At 38.6% G+C, this 24034-nt stretch overlaps 1 protein-coding gene across 5 annotated transcripts in view; it reads right to left on the reverse strand.

Annotated features, from left to right (window-relative positions):
* Window positions 1–24034, reverse strand: part of unc5ca (unc-5 netrin receptor Ca) — a 178752-nt gene that overhangs the window by 23300 nt on the left and 131418 nt on the right. For 3 of the 5 annotated variants that reach the window (XR_010915524.1, XM_067520777.1, XM_067520776.1), the window contains exons 5-9: window positions 15792–15972; window positions 13307–13474; window positions 12862–13026; window positions 9458–9514; window positions 1542–1733 (exon numbers count right to left, since the gene is read on the reverse strand). Coding sequence is in view for 4 of the 5 variants with exons in the window: in XM_067520777.1 (XP_067376878.1) it covers window positions 1542–1733; window positions 9458–9514; window positions 12862–13026; window positions 13307–13474; window positions 15792–15972 (763 nt within the window). In the remaining variant the exon portion in view is untranslated. The remainder of the gene's footprint in view (window positions 1–1541; window positions 1734–9457; window positions 9515–12861; window positions 13027–13306; window positions 13475–15791; window positions 15973–24034) is intronic. The other 2 variants (XM_067520779.1, XM_067520778.1) reach the window with 1 other exon arrangement.

Raw genomic sequence — 24034 nt, forward strand, 5'->3', positions numbered from 1 at the left:
TCACCCATCTCCATGCATGCAAAGACCTTTGCATCCACAGACGTATGCATGCCTACATATGTAAGCACAATTACTTTATCGTGCTGTTGACCACTTTGAGTTGCATCCTCTCTGACCTAAACTTCCTAGTTTTTATTGTACACCATGAATTGAAATTTGGTCCACATAATCACACAGCTTGGATTATTTAATTATGTTGTTGAAGTTCTCTCAGGTGTACAAAGATGTAGTTTTGTGGATCTCGCTCATTAACACAAAATCTGTGTATTAGGTGAACCTCTTTCTAAAATGAAGTAATAAGAATGATGAGTATCAGTGTGATCATTTAGTCTGTTTAAAATTAAATTTACAGTATTGACATGTTTGCAGGAGTTAATGATCGCATGTACGTTTGCAACTGTGTGTGCTTCCTACATTGGTAGACAAATGAAGTTTTTTATTGGAATATTCATAAATTCATAAATTGCATGTGTGGACGGATTCAAACAAATTCCCTGTCAGTGCCTGGCATTTCCATTAACCTATCAAATCAATCTGCATGGGCGTACAAGTGTGTGTCATTGTTTGCTTATTGTTGTCTTATCCATTTTCAAGACAGAGAGGAAGGGATTACAATACAGACAGCAGAGAGTGAAACATGGCTCCACTTAAACATCACGACAAACAGGGAGGGAGTGTCCGTAGCATAAGAGTCACTGTGATGGAGATACGGAGACACAGCTAGAGAGAGGGGGAGACGCAGAGAGGAAGAGAGTAGGATGCTGATAAACAGGAAATGTGATTGACCTAAATGTGCAGATGGGAAGAGGGAGAGTGACAGAGAGAGAGACTCCTTGATGGAAGAGTGTGGTGTCTGCTAGAGACTGAGATGAAATCAGAACTAGTAAAGACTGACAGCTTGAGGCTGAGAAAAAGAAACAAATGATACTAGCATCAAAGCGGGGCAGGTGCAGCTACTTCCAGCCTGTATCCACCTGTCAGTCTGTGCTTATGTGTATGTCCATCTATTTAGCCACCCACTTATTCATCTACCTATTTATTATACCCTGTGCACATTGTACCGTATGATGCCAGTATTTAAAAGAAACATAAGACCATTTTTCTCCTATTTCTGAGAATGATAGAAAAATGTTAGAAAAAGTAGGAGACTTACCCCACCATCCTAATTATTGTGTTTTTTGCAGACTTTCCTCTAATGTAGGTGGCTATTCAGGCTAAAACGGCCAAAAGAAGCTCCTATCCCATTGTGTTTAGATTTAGGTTCGAAAATAATCAAAATAACAGTAATTTAACATCCGCTTAACATCCTCCAGTGGTTTAACTTGTCACCTTGCCACATGGATGTACCTGTGTACTCCAGGTACAGTAACTGTGACATGGGTGTTATCACAGCTGTAACAAGCTTGAAAGACAACAATAAATAACAGCCTTAAGGCCTGTAGTTTAGTCCTTAAATTAGATATCAGTGCTTCTTTTTGAGCAGGATAATGTCCTGCTCTTTCCACCCTGGACCAAATGTCACTTTCAGTAATAATCATTACCTGATCGGGCTGTTTTGATATTAACAGACTGGAAGCCTCCATTAAGTGCGGAGGTGTCGATGATGTCAGAGTCAAAGTCACGGTGTGTCTTGCGGTAAACAAAGAGCGCCACGATGACAGAGATGACCAGGCACATAATCACTGCAATGACAATGCCCACATACAGTGCCACATCATCTGTGCTTGGAGCAGCTAGAGGGGACACAAAGAAGAACAGAGACACACTGTTAGACAGAGACATATTGTTAAGCAATGAAGCAAATATGCTCAAAAGAACTACTTAAGAGAAAATGTCTGTCCAAAGCAAAATGGGAATAAACAGCTATAAAAATTGACATTTTGTGTGGAGTAAAAAGAGATTGGCAGTGAATACAGCAATACTTTTTTCTGTACAGTAAGACATGATCAGGACCATCACTGGTTCGAAATTAATTAATTGATGCAGCTCCCTGTCATCTAAACTTTTACCTTAGACCACCTGTGAGACTGAACGGACAATCTCTGTAGGTTCTATTTCAAATAAAACCTTTAAATAGTCCTCCAGCCTGTGTAATATGACAATTTGTCTAGACAGAACTAAAGAGTTGCAGAAATGCCTTTCATAAAACAACAGAATGGTACCAATTCTTAAAATTTAATAACGCTGTTAATTATTTTACAAGGGCCCTAACATTCTTTTTCAATCAGGCTGAGAGTTTAATGGTGTTTCAGTGAGAACAGTGGTGGAAATGTCATTCCTGATTTATATTTTATAACAGAAGAAGGGACTAAGAACATTTTTACTGATGGTTGATGTGGATGAGCCACGCTTCTAGATGAGGGGGACAAGAAATGGAGAAAGAATGGGTAAACAGGTAAGAGCACAGGGGAGGAAAGATGAGGAAGTAATATGAAGGGAAGCCAATATCTGGAAAAAGAAAAGTACTGTAGAGGAGAGGACATACAAACAAAGGTGAAGAGTGAATAGAAAAGTAGAAAGTAGAAAAGATGAGATAGGTTGGCTGATAAGATGAGAAGAATGTATAGAGGAAAAGAGAGAGGACTAAAGAGAATAAAGGAAGCCTATAAAAAGAGAATAAGGAAGCGGGGAGGATAAGAGGAAACAAGTAGGACACAATAAATCAGGAGAGGAGAGCAGAAAGGTGATAACAGCAATGAAGAGAAAATGGGGAAGAGAAAAGAAAAATGCACTTAAAAACTGCAGCAAAATAAAGAAGCCTACATATTTAACATGAAAGCACTGATGCAACTTTTTTGAGTAGTCTCTCACTTAAAGAACTCCTTGTATAATCATGTTCTCTGTAGCTAGTAGGAGGGGATTTGTCTGCAGCTATTAGGAAGAAGACAGAAAAGTGTAGGAATGCTCCTTTTAATCCTTCCTTAAAGTTGAGAGGCAGATAACAGGCTTTTAGCTACAAACAGCCAGAGTCATTTGCTCAAGGATTTGCAGTTGTCGAATCAGAAAGCATGAACTTGATTATGCACTAGAAAATTCTTTGATGAGGCACACAAACATTTTGTTTGTCTATTCGTGGTACACACATTCGCAGAAGAGAGGTCACTTGTTATGGTGTTAGTTACTCATTTACCACTGGAGGGAGCTATGAACCACTGCTAGTGTCTCTGGGGAGCTGAGCATGTGAGGGCAAGTTTGTCCCACATAATTAAGACCGAGACTGATGAACCAAATCTTTCTAGACACTTGGTCTCAGGAACAGAAGAAACGGGACTGAAATACCAGTACTGTCTAGCTACCCCATGGGACCAATGTTTTAAAATGAAAATACATGTACAATATGTGCACAACAAACCAGATTCATTTTTTAGCAGATTTAGCACAAATGCAGAGCATATAAGAATGAAGTTCGAAGACAGTATACATGCATGTGCATAGCAAGGTTTATAGTGTACGTAGATGCATACAGTCTTCCCACAGATCAACGGGTGGGAAGGCTGTGTGTAACTACATCAAACACTACTACTACTTCTACTTTGAGAAGTTTAAACTTATTAAACCAGACTGCTGAAAACAGGTAAAAAGATTAGCTGTATGACTTATTAGTCAAAAAACAAACACAAACAAACAAGAAATCTGCAATTTTTGGTCCCAGCATTTTTCTGGTTTTTCTTTGTAGTATTAGTAAATTGGTAGGTGCTGTGATTCCTAATCAGATGAACAAGAGTGAAAAGGTAATTTTGTCCTTGGAAAACTGTGGTTTTACAGACAAATCAATGCAAAATACTGAACTGTTTTGATGTGTTCAACACTACCAAATGTGTGTTACCTGTATAAAGTCTTTCTCTGGGGTAGTTTAAAGGATTTTTTTTATAGACAATGAAGGTCTATGGCACAGACAAACAAGCTAATACAAGCTGCACACTGATAACCAACCAAACATGACTAGAGAAGATTCACTGTTAGTGTTATTATCTTAATGGTAAATGATGATTATTTGATTATTACCCCAAATTACCCTTTAACTTTAAATCTGTGTTGATGTCCCATAAACCACACTGTGACAGAGGAAATGAAACATTCATATATTTACTTTTACAACCTGTGGTCTGCCTTTCACAAAAGGTTTATGACTCTGTGGAGCCTTGTTATAGCAGATACAACTGTAGCCAAAAATCCATCCATCACATTAAAACACAAACTTAATCTAAGTTCACCACCTTTACAACTTCAAAGTTTTTAACCCTGGTTTTGTCAGATTGGCTTCCCTTCCTTTTTGATGCCATTGAAAAGATTGCAGTAAATTCCCTAATACCCCAAAGGTGCCCTGTTATCAAGGTCCTTGCACTCACCAAGGGAGAATAGAATTGGGTAATCCTCTTAAGAACCAGCTCCCTGATCTTAATTATGATAATCATCATCATCTATGTAGGGAGTTTTTATCTTTTTTCTACTTTAAGTTGAAGGTCTATAAGTTCAGAACTTGTGAGTTCCCGTGCAGCGTAAAGAAAATCTCACTTTTTCCTCTCCTGCTAGTGTTATGGGACTCTTTGGGATAGGGTAACTAGGCTATGGTATACTGTATGTGGAGGTGTGTACTTGATGTAACATGTTGTATACCGGTGAGCTTAAAAGTCCTTTCTTCACTGTCTTAGTTTGTGTCCCATCTCTCTCAGATCTTTCCCTCCCTCTTACACCTCTTCCTCCGACACTCACTCTGTCTTCATCTCTTTGATTTGTAGATGAATAAAACAACATGTCCCATTAGAGTTGCTACCTGCCTGAATAACCTACATATACAACTGCTGAATACCAAATGTTGTCTTTTTTCTTTAAATTTTCACCATTTCACTTTTTGCTGTTTCTGTCCTAAATTTTGCTTTCACCTGACAAACATAAGAACCTCTTGACAACCTTTTTTTTTTTTTTAAACTGGCACATAGTGCCACGTAAATTCAATCATAACCAAATCCTACCGTATGATTAAAGAACTGCAATGAGCTAAGACTGGCTGCAATGTTATACACATTACTTAATAATTCCTATTATTACTAAATTGTTCTAAAATGCTAAATTAGCTTCTGGTTCATCGAGTTTGCAAAAAGCTAAGCAGGATTCCAAACACCCTATTGCTTTTAAAGCAAATTTTAACAATTTAGTTCAGTTTCTGTGATGGATTGAGTTGTCATTTGAGCTTAATCTTAAAATGTTCTCTAAAGGTTTCTGTCTAACACTCAATGACAACAACAAAAAAGTACTTATGTACTGCAGCTTTCTGAAGCACTGAAGTCCATTCTGTGCTCTGTATGTGTCTACTTCTTTGGTCTCTTACTTCATTGTTCTTCTACATAAAAAAAACAACACGCTGCTTTTGTTGAAAACTTCCTGTTCTTTAATTTTGATTTCTTTTTACTATCTGACAGCCTTGCATAATAGGCTGTCATTTTGTGACAAGTTGGAGGCTGAAAAAGGGACTGAACGTGGGAGTGCACTTTTGACCATACCCAAATGAATTAATAATGTGTTTGGACCGCTGCGTGTATCTAAGTGTGGCTCAAAGCTGTGTTCTGTGAAGCCAGAATGACAAAATTGGCCGTGATAGAATGAGGAAGGAGCACAGTTGCTCTAAGTACCGACAGGGACACACCTGTGGTCATTTTTATGAGGATTCTGACAGTGTACGGCACACACACACATTCAAATTAACTTCCACATTCTGCGGTTTTCCTTCCTTGTACTTGACAAGCAGTTTCATGTCAGAAGAACTCGCCTGCAAGACCAGCCAAATTGCACATGGATTTTAAGCAGGTGCATTTGAGTGGAGAAAAAAGAATGGAATTACTGATAAATCACTGTCACCAAAAACACATACACACAGGTGTAAACAAATGCCGATTAAGCATATACATGTATCATGTGCGTGTGTGTGTAGGCAGATGTCTGAGAGATTGTTCAGTGATAAACGCCATGACTTTTCGCAGCTTTCACAGTTTCTACAATGGGTTAAACTGTGTCCGTTTGTCACTTGCTATGTTTCTGTGTCAACCTAAGTGCATACTGAAGAAAAAAAAAAACTTTCTCCTACTAATTTACTAATTAAAAAAAAACAAAACAAAAAAAAAACCCTAATCTAATTTAATCTTAAAAAACAAAAACAAAAAAAGAGAATATTTACTTGTGTAAGAGAGTTTTCTTTCTTTACACTGTTACATTGTTATGGCAAGATTAAATATTGTATTTGTGTTTTGTCAAATGCTTCTCCATTACAGATCTAAAGTTATTTTGCCAGTGTTTATTTACTGCGCAACTGCCGAGTCTAGGTAGCTTTATCTCTACAGTCAGTTGGTATGCGGGTGTATTGTATGTCTGTCTGATGTGTGCAGTCTGGCTGATGCTGCATTTCCTTATATGTCAATAATAATTGGCATAACTTATATGAAAAGTCAATCCTGGAAATTCGATCACTTACAGTTGGTAGCTGTGTGCGTGCCAGTTCATGTGACTCTGCATGCGATCACATGTGCATTCGTGTTTGGGGGCTCAGGATATTTAAGAAGTGACTCTCTTCCTATAGATAGTTGATTACACCCATAAGGGAGGTGGAATAATAGCTCCAACTTGCCCTCAGCCAGCATGGATCGCTGTCCATCGATTGGCTGAGCTTGCTGTCATTGTCTGAGTCTGTCCAATCTGCCATGGAGAGGATTTAAAGAAGGGGGAAACAAGGATAACTCAGCTTAGCTCGTCTCTATCTTCCCTGTGATCTGCATCCAAAGCAGAGCTGTGGACAATCACTACTTGAAACTCATTCAACTGCCTTTTTGATCTTGTTTGGCACAAACACGCAAACACCACCCATACTGCACTCCGGGCAGACGCATCCACTCTAAGTAACTGGCAGGGATGAACGGAAGAGAGACAGTGAGAAATTGTAATCGTATCCATTCTTATCTACTACAGAGGGAATAGGAAAAAAAAATCAGTCGTCAAGAAATAAAATATGTCATGTTGATGTTACTAAAGCCAGACTACAAACAATTCTTTACATGTGCTCATTGAATCTCATGCAGTGTGTAACCATCCTGAATGGACTAAATCAAGCTTTTTAATGCAACTTGTTTTATCCCAATGAAAAAGAAATACTATGACCTCTTTTATTCTCCACAGAAATCTATAGTCAGTCGACATCTCCTAAGACTTCTCATCCCCTCAAGCTAAGCTGACACTATGTCACATTCTTAGACAGGAGACACGTAAACGATCAGGGCAAAGAAGGGGAAAAAAAAACATGGTGTTGTTTTCTTATTTTCCTTCATACACAACATATTCTGTGACAGTTGCTTAACCATCCTCACTTTTAAGAACAGTCCTGACAACATTAACATTTGCAGTAGGTCTGAATAACCCACAGACCCTTTTCACAGTCCAACCCTACTCATCTTGAAACCAAGAATCAAATCTCAGGAGAAGACAGGAATTCTCCTACCATGCTGCTTTTGTTCTGGAGAATGTATTCCCAAACGTAAAACTTGGAACATTTGACATTTGACAACATTGGAGCATTTTTTTCCCTAAAAATCTTAGCACCTATATAGAATTTCTGAAAGCTACATTTGTAACATTTGGAAATATGGATGAGAGTCAAACTCAATGCAACCCGGGTTTCAAACCCTGTGGTGTCTCATGGATAAATGCAAGGTAGCCTTTTGTGTCAGCATATGACACACATCATTTAACTTTTCTGAGTCAAAACCCTTACAAGCGAGTATCTCCACCTGTCAATGCCACCTCTTCACAATAAGATATGTTATAGCGCACAGCTATAGAAAAATGTTACATACTGTAGCTTTAATGGCTTGTTTTGACCAAAACCTTTCTGAATAGCTGGTCAAAATCTTCTGCATTGTTCCTCTGACATCCATTGGATGTCAATTCCGATCCAGAGTTGGTCTGTATTGCATTTGCACTATAACTTTACATTCGAATCCACGGCCTTCTGCAGGTTACTGAGGTCACTGACTGTAAATTTGAATATTAAAACCAGAATGACAATCTGCTAAATGAGCTGTGACTGCTTGTATCTCCTCTCTAGCTCTTTCTGTGTCTGTATCTGTCTGGGACTAGTCATCTCACAAAACACCCTGAGATGATGAAACCGCTTCAGCAGATCCTAAATGAGAGTCATTAGAATACATCACAGCGCTCAAGGATTGCTTTGAAGATAAAATGAGAGGGAAAAGTAAAAAGAATGGTAATAATAAATGGCAGAGGTCGTTTTTTCCTTGCACCTCTCAATTTCTGTCTTCCTCACAGTTTGTAGTAAATCTCTCCCATTAAGTCACTTTGAGGAACCAACTGTAAAGGTAAGAGGTGGGAAGAAAGGGAGAACGAGACGGAGAGGAAAGCAGTACAGAAAAAAAAAAAAACAATCTTACACATTTTTTAAATACCCTATTACATTTTCTTGCCCCTTTTTACTCATTAGTTACCTTTCATTCCCTTTTTCCTCTAAACAAGGACTGCCCTTGCCAGGCAACCTTGTCACTCTCTGCAATTTATTTTTTACTTCACAAATGAGGCTTTCACAAATGGGCAGTTTCACAAATTCTAATGATTTATTTAGGATGCTTCTAAATAAATGGGTCATTTCATTTCAAAAGTTTCCGTTGCTCTCTTAAACGACCACCTAAGCAACAAACTCCCTATCTGGGAATCAAGCAAACTGGCACTCAATTGATTTACTGCTATCAGACAGGAAGAAAAAGTTAATTAGAGCAATCCGTCCCCACTATGGTACATTTATTTTCGAGAAAACCTAATGGATCTGACACTACTTTTTAAATAATGTAACAATTGATTGTGTGTTCAGTAGACCTAGTTTGTGTTGTACGACCAGTATAATATAAAGATACCAAATAAAGTAAAACAACTTGCACTGTATAGTTAATTATGCTTCAAAGTGTTAATAATTGATAATGATTCTGTATGAGTTCATGTCATTATGTCTGTGTTATCAATAGTTTAGGTAACTTGAAAATCTAATGAAATGGATTGAAAAGCTGCTTTTACTTACATGAGCAATATTAGAGTTATGTGGAGTTCAGGGAAAATCTTAATCTTTGGTTTCTGCCATCAATACTCAAAGGAAGGTAAAGGAATTGTGGAAATTTAAATACTGTAGATGTCTAGTGCGCTAGAGTATTTTATAATGAGTTTATAGGCTCTATAAAGCCTTTTATTTCTGTCATACAAGCAAAGGTAATAGATTAAAAGATTAGTCTAACACATCTTCCTGGAAAACTAGCGTAGTTATTGTTTGAAGACATTTGTTTCAGAATACTCAGAATGACACATAACAATGGTAAGAGCCAAAGGTTGACGTTCAATTAAACATTAAAGAAACAAAAAGCCGAGGAAGACAAAAGGAAAAGAGATGATAAAACATAAAACATCAACTTACATGGGATTCCCAAATCACTTTTTTCGTTGGGCTCACTGGACTTCTGAAACAATGAACCTTAGGACAGAAAAAGAAAGGGGTGGTGGAATGGATGAAATGGGGGGAGGAGGGGGGGGAGAAATCAAACAAACAAGTCAAATAAAATGGGACAAAGCGTGACAGGACACAAAAATGACGTAACATGCAGAAGTATGTTTCTCTCTGTTTGTCTCTCTTGCTTTTCCACTTTACATACTGTATATTGTTGTCTTAATACACAAATCAATGACAAATCAGTGTTGGTGAAAAATGCTTTTAAAGAGTTTAAAATGAAAAAAGAAAAAAAGGAATCTGAGAAACCCTGGGGTTCTTGCTGTGTCATATTGAATGGTCCACTTAGTCGGGGCAGACAGAAGGTCTATGACAGATAAACTGCTGATGTACTATGTATAATTGAAGCGCTGCTGTATAATTTATAAAGGCAACACAGCAACATGGTGCGCCTAAAAGCTTCTTGCTAGACCAGCTGACTGTACTGATTTGGCACCAAAGGGCAACAAACACCGACAAGGTTAAGTGGGTTGATGCACATTTCTAAACATACAGTTTACACAGGTGTTGCAGGTAGGCTGGGTTACATCGCTCAGAGAAAATGTAAAGTACACTCTCATGTGCTTTGCTACTATATCAAATATGAGTATTTGCATGAATTATTATATTTCATCACTGTTTTATCAGATTTCCTTTTTGTTTTTTTCTCTTTCTTGTGTTACTTTATATGATTGCACCTAAGAAATTCTATGCAGACTAATGCTTGAATCAGTGATGACAGTAGCAGCAGCAGTGTGCCGTGAGAAATTACATCTTAATTATAATACATTTGTTTCAAACAAATATGAGAACATGACAACAATAAAATGAAGTGTACATAATTGATTAAGTGCCGACATAAGCATTATAGAAAAAACAAATAGCACAGTAGATCAGGAGAAAGCATTAATGAAAAGCAGCAGCTAACACAAAGTCAAGAACATGACAAAGTGAAAAAAATTGAAAAAGAAATATAGAAGAATAGAGCTTTTAGTGTGGAGGTGATTTCTGCACCTGTAACTGCTGATGGCTTTGTATAATCCAGCAAATTCTAAACTTACCAAACAACCAGCACCTTTAGTGATTACTGTGGTTTTGGAGAACACACAGCAGGTTTTGCTTTTGCAGTAGGACATCCATTCACGCATACAGAAGGTGGTGAATGAAATGTCATGATCTCTCAGTAATGACACAGTGAAGCTCAGAATGAATCTGTTCCAAGAATCCCAATCGATGTGTCACGACAATGTAAACAGGCCAAAAGATATCAAACAAATTCTAAAAAAAAAATCAAAGACCTAAAATGTCTGTCTCACTCACACACACAGTCTACAGTCTCACACTGATAACGCTTCAGTAAATACAGGAACACAAAAAGAGAGGAGGCACTCCATGCAGGGCGGAAGTGAGGTCGAATATCTACCACTCAGGAGAGAAGGGGGGTGGTGTTGGTGTAGTGAGAATGGAAAAGAGAAAGAAAAAAAAAAACAAGAGCGGAGTGAAGTGCTTTTTGAGCACAAAGTCAATTACAGAGCACTATCTAAAACATTAACTCCCACTCTACATTTACCAGGTGTTATCAGTTCATTCACAAATTGAGACCCTAAAAGTGACCTTATTTAACACCAATGCCATACATTTGCCTGATAACAGTGTCATGCATGTTCAAAATAACAGAAATATACACAATCTAAACAATTTAGAACTACCTAATTTGCAGCTGGAGTTTTCTGTTTTTTCTCTTTTATTAGGGGTTTGGTGTATTTGAAAGACGTGCATGGGCTTCACAAATGGCACACGTCATAACCATGTTTGTTTTTGTCAGTATGAAAAACCCATTTTAAAAGAGCCATTATTCATAAAGCAAATGGAGGAACGGTACAGGACTCCCCTCTAACAACACACACACACACCCCTTATGGATCCTTGTTAATGTTACAGGAAACGGTTGAAACATTAGTGTTGACATGCTACAACATCTGTGGAGTCGTTTTAAAGACACAAAATCAATCAGGGGAAATGAAACTGAATGTATACCTCCATAGGTCTTATCCCACATTCTGTGGCCATACCTTAAAAGCCTTTGGGAATCCTTTGATGGATCAGAGAGACGGTATATAATACATTTTGTTAGGAGTGGGCAGGGCTCTGCGTGTGCAGTACATTCTGTCAATAACATGCCTACAGGCAAAGATTTTTGAGAGATTATGTAATATTACTCAATTGCTCATGACAGAGACCATCTATTAAATCATAACTACAATCCACTCCCCTCAGGCTGCAGAGTTAAGACCCTCACACATGTAACGGCTCACTCAGCTGTAAGCTTTGTGCTCACTGGTAAAGCATGTGTCTCCTGAACCGAACACATGACTGTGTGCTTGTGACCATTTTTTTAACTTTATTTGACCAGGAGGGCGTCATTGAGAACCAAAATGGAACACTGTAAGAAGAACAAAGAGACGAACCAAGCCTCTAAAGATCTCTTGCCATTGAGAAAAAAAAAAAAAAAAATCAGGAAAATTGATTGCACTATAACACCCGTGTGTTTATGTGAGCCAGTCATTTCTCTGTTGTCTTCATTCACACTCTCTCACACATCAGATATTTGTCTGCCAATTACTCTGAGCACAGGGAGTAACAAACCCTATTCCTACAAGTCAACAAATATAATTGCTTCCACCTTGGAAAAAAAAAAACCTGCTGCTGCTATATTTGTATCGTTATGACTCAGCTCACATTTTCCATGTGGTTTTGAAATTTACAACATTTATTTTTAACTGGTGTCAGGAATCAGTGTGTGTTTGTGTGTGTGTGTATGCGCGTGTGCGTGTCGGGGGGCATCACAAACAAGAGTTTTGGACTTCAGTGAGGATCAAGATAGTGGAAAACATAGGATTAATTTTAATTAAGCATTCAAAAATCCTCTCATCATTCACAAAATGTAAGTATTTGTGTGAGGGAAGTCACTAGGAAAAGGGAAAAAAGAGTAAGAAGGTATTTTCCTGTACAAAGATCTAAAATGCAGTTCTTAGTTTTTAAGAAAAACTGCCATAAGCCTACATTTTAAGGGTCCATTCATAAAATATTCGGTTATGTATTTTTTGGTTTAGATTATCAATTGTGTAAATTTTCCTATTCAACTGTCATGTTACCATCCACTCACTGTGGCTTGTGGACTGGCTGAAAACCTTAATGTGTCCTGAAGCTGACACTAAGGCATTTGCTTGAATTGGAATACTAACTTTTTATGGTTTGATATCATATATAACAGTTTGAGTTAGAAGAGATCAGTCAACGCTCATGCTCACAATGAATTATCATCATCAACTCACTTTGCATACAGAGTCCGTCAGTACAGTTCTGAGACTGGAGTACGATCCCCTCACAGTCCTTTCCTCCATTTTTTGGAGCTGGGTTGTTGCACTCCCTCCTCCTCCACTGGGTACACTCTGTCCCACAGGCGGACCACTTACTCCACTCTGTCCACACACCGTCCACTAGAGAGAAAGAAGCAAATGGAATAAGAAACATAAAAAGAGACATGAGATGTGAAAGAAAAGAGCTCAGGCCAATAATAATTCAGTTATGTCCAAACCCTCCTTATGTGTGGGGTATTGAGTAGAAATGTAAAACAAGGATAGATGTTAAATGCTGCAGAAGCCAAATGCAGGAGGAAAACAAGACACAGTTGAAGATACGAAAGTGGAAACGGTAGAAAAAAAACAACATTACATAAACTAGATCCATGTGGGAACATCTAGAATAAAACAGAATTACCAGTGCACAGCGTGGTACAGGGTAGTTTTTGAATGGCCTGTCCATCACATGGTAGTCCTCCATTGAGAGGGGCGGGGTTAGTGCAGCTCCTGGTTCGTTTCTGAAAGCCTCGTCCACAACGGCTGTTACAGGCTGACCACTCTGTCCACGTTGACCAACCACCATTTACTAGCACAACAAAGATACAAACACAATATATTGATCTATCTATGCATTTATCTTCCTCTCTGTTTTATCTTGAAAGTCTTTGTCTTTGGCCAATGTTATTCCCACTTTTTTGCCAAATTATCTGTAGAAATGGTTTTTCCTTCTTTCATCATCTAACCAGATTTTCTGTAATTACTGTAAATTCAGAGAAAACCAAAATTTGAAAATATGATTAGGCAGACCACAGGATGCACAAACAGAGGCCTCTCTTGCTACTTTCTCCAACAGTCACATAAAGGTGCTGTTTGGTTCAGGTCCCAGTTATGAAGTGCCTGTTGATAAGGTTACCCAATTTTGACTATCATTATCAAAATTCTGCCAGTTCCACCCCTTTTAATGAATTTACCTTGGTTCTTCCAGTTTGCAACAGAATTTATTCAAATGTTTTACTTGCATTTAATGGCCTTGAACCACTCTCCCACTCCAAACCCGCATGTGGGCAGTTCTCAGGCAGAAAAAAATAAATAAATAACACCCGACAGTTCCCATGTTTTGGTGCAGAATTAAAGGGGACATCAAAGTCTCATGTGTTATGTTCATACAAAACAGGTGTGAGATTAAGCATTTTCACAGCACGTGGTGTATTAGAATTGTATTCTATCCCAATATAATCATCCAGGAAACCTCTTTGACATTAATGTGCTGTTAGTTTGAATGGATCCATTTGTCTTGATGGAGTCAGAATGTATTTTACAGCCTGGGTTGTTGAAATATTCCTGCACATCAAAACCAGACACAAAAAAAGTCTTGGGCAACTTTTTCATTATCCTGCTGCTGCTGTAGTACATTTTATTCTACTGCCTGCATGCTTACTAATACACACAGACTGGCACACATAACACAAATGCTAAAACTCATGTTACTTGCAAATTGCTTAACTCTGAACCGTGCTGGAGAGAGTGCAGGAAGGAAGAAAAAAAAAACAATTTTATAAAGTGAGTCAGGATTGGAGACTCACTAGTAAAAACAGTCATGTTTGTACCAGGATTCAATGCATTCTGTCACATTTAGACTCAACAGTTACTTTTTTATTTTAGTTATTGGACAGAAAGAGAGAGCTCAGGTATATAGTTCGAATGACTCACGAGGACACGCACTACATCCATAGAGGTGTAGTGGGCTGAAATTCCTCTGCTGCTTCTCGACAGTTCGGTCTCAGCCCAGGGGACAGTGTCCACTCTCCTCTCCCAACGTCCAATTAGAAATGAGTCATCACAGAGAAAGTACCTCTAAAATCATCTCCAGTCACGTCTGTCGTGCACTTTCTGAGGTATTTCAGCTCTTTTTTTCCTTCTTTGCTCTCACCTGCTTTCCCCCCCCACTCTGTTCTCCCCTGCCCCTCCTTTCTCATCACCTGTCTCTCCTCCATCTATAGCTGCAACATTTTTTTCCTTTATGTTCCTCTGTTTTTTTCCGCTACTATTTCACCTTGTCAACAGTGTCAGCTGGGCCCTTGTGGAGCTGAGAAAATTGAACCACAGATTGAACAATCTATTTCTGTAAGGATACATCAGTGTCAAACCACTCCATCTCTCGCTGTCTGTATCGAACACGCACACATGCACAGTTATTTTTGATTGAAACACTCCTCCTAGTGAATAGAGTCAGTGTTATATTTGAGAAAAACACTGGGTGTGGGGTGTGTGTGTTTTCCTATACATTGTTTCTCGTCAGAATGTTTCCTATCTACTCATGTCAGGCTGGCATTTGGTAAAATGGGGGAAAAAAGAGAAAGTGACGCATGTGAGACATTTTCTTCCTCTCCACAAGCTTTTTCTTCTCAGTTTTTAGTAAAAACAGCACAAGAAGAGCTCTGTCTGCAAAACACATTAACGCCATTCAGAGCTGAGCTATTCAAAGTTATTTTTTGTTGTTGTTTTTCACAGCTGTTACCATGCCATATGCTGCACCATTCATTTGGTGGCAGGACTCTTGGCTGAAAATGCAGACATTTGGAAAGCCTGAGTGTTCTAATTTAAAACTGAAGGCGTGATTGGTGGATTTTAATTGGGTGAGGTCAAGGGTGATGTGGGAATATCAGGCCAATCACAAAGAGTGCGTGTTGGCATGGCAGTAGAGCTAATTTCATGTGGCAGATGGGGGCTGGCTCGGCTGATCAGAGACGTCGTTGGGTAGCTGCAGCTAGCTCATGTCCTAAACATTAGACACTAAAAATGTCCTATACACTTACAGAATGAAGACAGGTGACCAATTTCAGAATAATTACAACTTTAACAATCCACAAAGATTAAACATTCTCACCAGCACGCCATCTTACCATAGACAATAACAGTCGCCGTCGTGCTTCGTCTCTTGGCCACTATGTTCTTGGCCACACACGTGTAGTTGGCTGTGTCTGACAGACGCGCCTGTTTGATGATCAGGTTGTGGTCAATGGTGATGTAGAAGTTTCTGTCCTCTGCTGGGTCAATTATTTCTTCGTTCTTTAACCACTCCACCTAGAAGATGAGGAGCGACAGGGGAAAATTAGGTCAGTATCGGTATTTAACTGTATTTAACAAGGGAAAAGAGCAGAAAAATGTAGTTAAGAGAACATAGTACAAATGGTGTAATGACACTATCCATGTCTTATCTAATTTAATAGTGGATAGGTTGTTCTTGCCATGAACCCAGAAATAATTTCAACCAAAAAGACAATTATTTATCTACTTTATCACTTTGCTATTTGCCTGCTGAGGTAAGAAAAACACACAATAACAATCTTGTTTTCACAACTGAGAACAATGGCTGAAAAAAGGAAAAGTGGAAAGTAAAAGGTTTTAAAAGGACTGTTCATTTAAAGCAGTCCATCTGTGAGCGTAAAGGAAGCAAAGCAAGAGAATCAAGTTCAGGTGCTAATCTTGTTTTTTTTAACCTTTCCAGATCCATAATAAAAATGGGACAGAAGGACTCTAACATGATGCTGCTATAATCTTTTTTTTCAATGTTTTCTCACAAAAAAGCTGTCACATTGAGAATTTATGTAAAATAAAGAAATAACAAAACAACATGAGGCTCTATAATACCATCTTGTAACTAAGAGATAACCTGTCATTATCATGATCTTAAAGACCCCTATCTGCAGTGGATTCTTCACAGTATGAAACCCTGGGGTGGCACTGAAGAAAAGGAAAATGCCTTGAACATATGCTTTCGTAAGGTACTTTAGGTGAAGGGTACGACAGCGGGAAACTACCCTGTTTATGGGCCTAATCACATTTCCTGAGTGCTATATTTACTGGTCCAACCACTCATAAATTCAGACTGTCCGAGCTTTTTGGCAGGCACATAAATGTCCAAGCCGTGTTGTTTAATTCACATTGTTTAATTTCCTCCTCCCTGTGCATTAGGAAATGGAAATCTCAGATGCAGAAAAGAGGAAACTCAGTGCTATTCTTCACTTTACTGCCTGCTGAGGCTCAGCTATCACCCGTCTCTCTCTTATATTCTACCTGCTACTAACTCTGATCTTTAGAGATTCTGCAGTGCGCTTTGGCCATGGGGCTCACTGTAGCTCTGAATTCTCAATCTAAAGTGATATGCTGTGTGACCTTTCAGTTTCTATTACAAAGTAAAGGTTATACTGCAGGAAAAAGCAAAGAAAAACAAACAAAAAACATGCATTACACACAGACAGACACACACACACACACAGTGTAAATGGTCAAGACTATATCTTGTAGTATAAAAGTAGAAAACAATGTTCTCTCACAAACAAAAGCAAATGCATTGTGGATTATGTTGTGAATAGAAGCTACATGGATATCTATTTCTTCATATCCTGGCTTGTTAAATAAGTTGTGCTGTGTTCACGAAGAACAACCTCAGTGGAAATACAAGCTTGAATAGAAAGTATAAACAGGATGGGATACAGTATGTTTGTTTCACCATGATAACACTAATAAATCAACAGCTCACTACTAAGTATTCTTTGCATTAGTAGTCGAAGGAATAGAATCATTGAGCACATATACATTTGCACGTACATGTTAAAATAAAGTAGTGGGCAGCCACAGGTGGCACCCAGGGAGCTAGCACTGATTGTTTCGTGCAAGGACACGCCTGGTGCACGTTTAAGATTCGGACTGGGAGACTTGTGCATCCCATTGTCCTACCCATTGAACCACCAGGCTAAATCGTTTGAACAATCGAATTATTATACAATGATCTGAATTTATATGTACAACTTTTAATTTGTAGTCTATACTGTAATGTACTGTTAATGCCTGAAATTATATTAAATGTGCATCTTTATAGCTTACATAGTAACATCTAGAAACATTTTTGGAAAAGGTTTGTGGTAATATGCCACAAAAATAAAAATAAAACTTCACAAAAATAAGAGAACATCTTTTTAACAAGCTACTGTTGGGAGAAAAAACGTCTATTTCCTGCACAAAATTGTCAAAGTGTATACTCATCAGAGTAAAAAGTCATAGTTTATGATGTCTCTCCCCCAACATGGATCTGCCTTTTGTTGATCAAAGTGTAAAATATCCGTATGCTGGCGGTGAACCAACAGCCCAGGGGGCATAGAATAATACAGAGGGAAAGATAAAACGAGTTAAACTGAAAAATAAAGGTACAAATGTGAAATGATCCCAAGTGAAATTCCACAAACTACCTTATGGGACCCAAGAGAGTGCTGACTGCATTCAGCCACAAACATGTGGGATATCAACACAAAAGTCTGTTTGTGTATCTGAATTATTTCCTCTTTATTAACACCTAAACAGTAAAATGTGTGAGCTGTGAAATGCAGTAAAAAAGAAAAAACTAACAAACCCTAGATGCCAACACTGTTGTTTCATTTAATGCAGATATGAAGTGGACACATGGAAAGACTTGTGTTTACTTTTGCTTTTGAAACTTTTCTCACTTTTCTTAACAAAGACATACCTTATGTAAAAAACGCATGCACGACATGCAAAGACTTATCTAACTTATCTGTTTCACAAACTGAATTGTAATCATACCAATGTAGAAAGTAAGAAATATTAATATTAAAAGCACAGAACACACATCCTGCACAGATGTAGCTCTAGTCACAGCATTGTGGGGTCAGGAACCACTGTGCTCACTCGCCTGCGCATTAGCATAATGACCATCCATTAGGAGGAACTGATGATTTCAGTAGTACAACAGGCCAGCCAAACTAGAATAGAACATACCATTTATAACAAATTATTAAACATGCAAAAATACCCATCCAATCACACCTTATCTAACACTAAGCTGTCATTGGCCGACAGGCAGGTTATACAACCAATCACATTACAGGCAATTTAGACTCACCAATTAACTGAATGGCATGTCTTTGAACTGTGGGAGGAAATTGGGGTGACCAATGGGAAACCTACACAGCTTTTTATTGTACAAACACTATGTTCCAGTTTACTTTTTGTTGAGACCGACCAAGCAACATAATACTAGGATTAAATATCACAGACTTTTCTGTATAGATGTGCATCAGCACGCTACCTCAAACAATCCACGCTTCTGCCATCCATCCATCCATCCATCCCCGTCTCTATGGTGTCTCAATCTACAATTATTTAATATGTATCATTCAAACATTTGCTTTCCTTTGTCTCTTCCTTCCACTAAACACAATTTGCACACTGTCAGTCAACAAACACAATGACGACAAACTTCTCTAGTCTTTTAAAAAGTGATTTTAAGTCCACTTCCAATTAACCTGGGGAACCTTCTGCTTAAAAACCTGCTTACTCTGGCAGTTTCAACTGCTGTGCCAGAATCAGCAGAACACAGCAAAATTAGATGTGTGAGCTTGTGTTGAAAAGAAGCACAGTCTATACCGTCTAAAAACAGACAAACTAATTATTATTGTTAAATTGTCAATAACTGTTGTAATCAAAGTAAAGAGGTTTTTATGCATTCGCAATTCAGTGAAAATTTCAACATGTTTTCATAACCATATTTTAACAAATATATATAAATAATATGAATAATATATCAAAAGTCACACAAATAAAGGATGCACACAGTCAAACAGTAAGAGTCTCAGAGTGTAATAAATATGTGTGCATTCAGGTTGTCAGTCCATTAAGTTTTCTAGTTTGTGTAACAGGTGCAGGGAGACAGTCAATTCCAACTCTTTCTCACACAAATACATTATAATAATACTAATATAGCCCTTTACTGGTACCTTATTAACATTATTTGTGGGCTATGGTGTGATGATACACTGAAAATAGCTGCAGTCAATAATGATGCCTGAAGGTTGATGCACGTAGGACCGATGTGTGCTCTGCTGGGCTCAGACAAAGAGACCACATGTGGTGGCTGTACTGCCACTGCCACTGCACCATTAGCCGCAGCTGGTCTAACTGTGTGTGAGTGTGTGTGAGTGTGTGAGTGTGTGTGTGTGTGTGTGTGTGTGTGTGAGAGAAAGAAAGAATGGCAGAGGGTGGCTGATTGGATCAAGCGAACCCCAGGGGAGAATGTGTATTTGTTATTTTAACTTTCGCCCCCACATCACCTGTCTCTCTCAATTTACCCACACACCACTGGGCAGACACACACAAAAAAAGACTAGAAACTGCTGGTTAATTGCCACGGCGAAATGCACATGCAAAAAAATAGAATAATACGCACCTTTTTGGTGATACATGCAATGCCAGAAGCATGTGATCATAAATTCACAAAGAGGACACCGTTTGACAAACTTACACAGGCACAGATGTTTGATGCACCTTGCCCTCTGTTTCATCCCTAACAGGATTTTATTCAAAGGTTCAAGGAGTCCATTCTTTTAATTTCTATAGACAAAGAAATCAAGTAGCTTTCATTTCAAAGGGATAAAGGCTTTGTCTGATCAATTAGACACTTATTTTATTCATGGTTTCTTTTTGTGTGACCCAATGACTGAGAAGACTAAAGACTAATTTTGCTCCAGGAATATTTCAAACTGCATGCTAGATAAAAGCAGATTTGCATTTGGTCAGTTGTACTGTTTTGATATTTTAAGACACACTGTGTGTAGAAGTACCAAATTCAAAAATGTAAATATTGCCATTTGTTTTTGTTTAGGGACAAATGTCTTATCTCTTGCTGTGTAATATCAAGGTAGCAGAAACGTGTAAAATATTGCACATCTATTGAGATATGTATCTTTCTTTGGCAATGGAACAAAGACTTGGTTGCATGCTGTGCAAGATAAAAGTAGGCCAAGATATAGAGATACTCTCTCTTTTGTTGCACTGGAGAGTAGCACAAAATGTTTTGAAACACAAAGCTTTGCTGCATATCTGCTACTGAGAACAGGAACATCATAGTCTCACTGTGTCACACAGAGAAACATAGTATAAATCTTGCAAAAGCAAAACTAATGGCAGACCACAGAGCAACAAGTGAGATAACAAAGCCAAGAATATCTATGACAAATGCTAAAATATGACATGCTTTGTAGAGCCACTACAAAGAGTCTCATATGGGAGTCGATAAGAGTGCAGAGATACAGGGTCTATGGATAGAATCTGCCACTGCAAAACAACACTAATTTTTCAAAGTTGCAGCAGGCGCAAGCCCACAGACAAACAATAGGAGTATGACCAACCACAAAATAGACCAGTTACAATAAAATCTGATTCTGCAGCCAAAGACAAACTGTGAAATAAAGATGTTCTGCATGTGAGTGTGTCAGTGTGAGCGAGACTGTGAATCACTGAAGTGTTAATATGTTCGTCACCGAGGATTATCCCCTTGATTAGATATATTATGTGGATGCCTATAAGACCACAGATGAGTGGGTTAAAGAGCTCGCATAGTGATTACTTTGCCTGTGCGTGGGCGGGGACGAGTGTGCGTCATGTGTCTGTCCATGTTTTAATTATCTCAACCCCTCACCAAGTGCACTTGCAAACTATGTTATTTAATTTCAGAGTAGGCTAAGATGGATGTGTTGGGCATCGAGGGAAGAGAGAGGAAAGAGACAATCAAGTCGGACAAGGTGACAGAGCAAAGTGCTCCTCATGTCAACTGATCACAGGGCTTCTGAACAAGATTTGGTAATATCGGAGGTGAGAAACCCATGCTCCTAGAGGGCCACAGCCCTGTTTGCTTCCACCTCCCCCTTACCAACTGCTTCTCAATCTTCTGATTGACTGAACACACCTAGCCCAGGTAATCAGCAGTGCGTAGTGCAGGGAACGCACTACCCACTGCTATGATAAGGAGACTATAGGGAGCAACTATTAATATACATGGCGCTGCTGAAACATCCAGAGATTTCTGCAAAATACTCCTAAAAAGTTACTGCTAAGTCAATTCTATGATGTGCTGTACAAAAGATAAATGGGGGAGGTTGCGGGGGTAAACTGCTTTGCACCATGTAGAAAGTTGGGGTTGAATGTGGACAAAAGATATTGACACTTTTCTACCACAAAACACCTGAAGATTAAATAGGCATCGGTTATGCTAAATGTTAGCGTGATTTAAATCACAAAGAGCTAGAAGCATGTTTGCTTGTTTGCTTAACAAACCGTGTTGCTGAGATGCTTGGATCTACATTTCTGCCATTAGTAAATCAACTGTTGGAGAAGATGCATGTGGGGGTTTACCGAGATTGCTTTATATACCTATATGTACAACTGACTACTCCGTCTTCTTGTCCAGTTAATACCTAACTTTCAATCAGAGATGAATGAATTAGTCTACTTGCTTGACTTGCAGGCCTGTAGAAATGCACTCTTGATATTTGGAAGATGAGAAACTCAGATAATCTGTGGCAAATATGGTAACCAATAACATCCCTCTATGCATAAAGTCACAGAAGCCTTTCTGTACATCTTCTGAGAAGGATAATGCCTGCTCAAACACTGCTTCACTGTCCTCTCTAAACCACAATACCCTCTTATACATACCCCCTGCCCTCTCCGTCAGCACACATACTCAGATACACACATGCATACACCAATGCCAGATGTGCCACACTAATTATTGGCTCTGACCGGCATCTAGAGAGCCATCACTGTAATTGGCATGCTTGTTTCTATTATTAAACGCTTACACATGCATGTGTACTCAAACACACGCACACACATAATGCAACGCAGCAAACCAGTTCTCCAGACCTCGGTCAGTCCAGTCAGCAGAAAGTAAACCGAGAGAGATGTAAACAAGAAACAAGAAAAGGAAGATATTAAAGCAGGAAGATATGAAATAAGAGCTAGAGAGAGTGCTGATGAGAGGGGGTCAGAGGAAGATGAAGGGGTGGAAAGGATAGAAAAATTAAGAACAACACAATAGTGGAGTGATGGTAGTCTGGAGAACATAAAGCAGGTGGGAGAAAAGTTATTGAGAGGCATATCCACAGAGAGTGAGGAAGAGATGAAAATGAGAGGAAGAATGAGTATGAGATGAGTGTTGGCAGAGCAGGCAATCTATCTTCCTGTTCTGCTGCCATCAGCTTTCTTGACACAAACCCAGATAATTGGCTATAAATGTCTGTGTGTGTTTATCAGAAGATAATACCCCCCCCCCCTCCCCTCCCCCCCCCCCCACCACCACCACACACACACACCTCCCACCTCCTGATGTGTAGCTAAGTAGAATAGTAATCAAGCTATTCATTAGTGCAATAACAAAGGCCATTACTGGCTAATCAACAATCTTCAAACTCAATCGAGGAAAGCTAATAGAAATTTAATCCAACAGCACACTTGAATATGGGGAGGACCGTGTTTGAGTGTGTGTGTGTGTTGATATTAGACAAAACAATTAACTCATTGCGATAAGATGAACAAAAGACCCTGTTGTTTTAAGCAATTACAGGAGAGTCACCATCATGGAGGAAAAAAAACAACGACAAATTGTCTTATATTGTTTCCCTCAGCATCAAATGAATGTGCTACTGAAACTATTCAGGGTCTAAATGTATCAAATGAAACATCTATGATGAAGCCAGAGGTTTCCAGTTGCTCCTCCTTCATGGATGCCACTGTAAATACATGAGTGGACTGTGTCACTTGTGGTGGAAGCCACTGAACCTTGCTCTTCCCACAAAAAATAAATAAATAAAAAATAAGAGATTATAGTGCTTTATTTCTAATCCAGTCTTTTATATATGGAACTGAAATATTCATCAATAGCTTTCATATATCAACAGAGCTGTAGGAGTAATTATTGCTTAAGGTAATCCTGGTGGTTTTTGATGATATGGTACTTTTGTAAACCTATTTTTTCCCCAAACTGGACCAGTGGTAGACAGCTTAACACCCTTAACTAAGTTTCCCTATATGTACTCAGCACCTTGGGAGAGTGATACATACAAAAAACGTTTTGGCTTTCCTTCCAAAGCTAGCAGCTGAAAAAAAAAAATCTAACTCATGAGAAAGCATCCTGGTGGCGTTCATACATTTAGAATCCGAGTGTGGCAGCTGATAACATCGACTTTGTTTAACAGCATTAACATATGGAACTTTGGTATCTTATATACCGTAGATCCCATTCAGAATATAGAATGCCTTTTCTTAACTTTTACTTTATGTTCTTTACTTC

Source organism: Channa argus, chromosome 11 (genome assembly GCF_033026475.1).
Source record: "Channa argus isolate prfri chromosome 11, Channa argus male v1.0, whole genome shotgun sequence".
Classification (NCBI taxonomy): domain Eukaryota; kingdom Metazoa; phylum Chordata; class Actinopteri; order Anabantiformes; family Channidae; genus Channa; species Channa argus.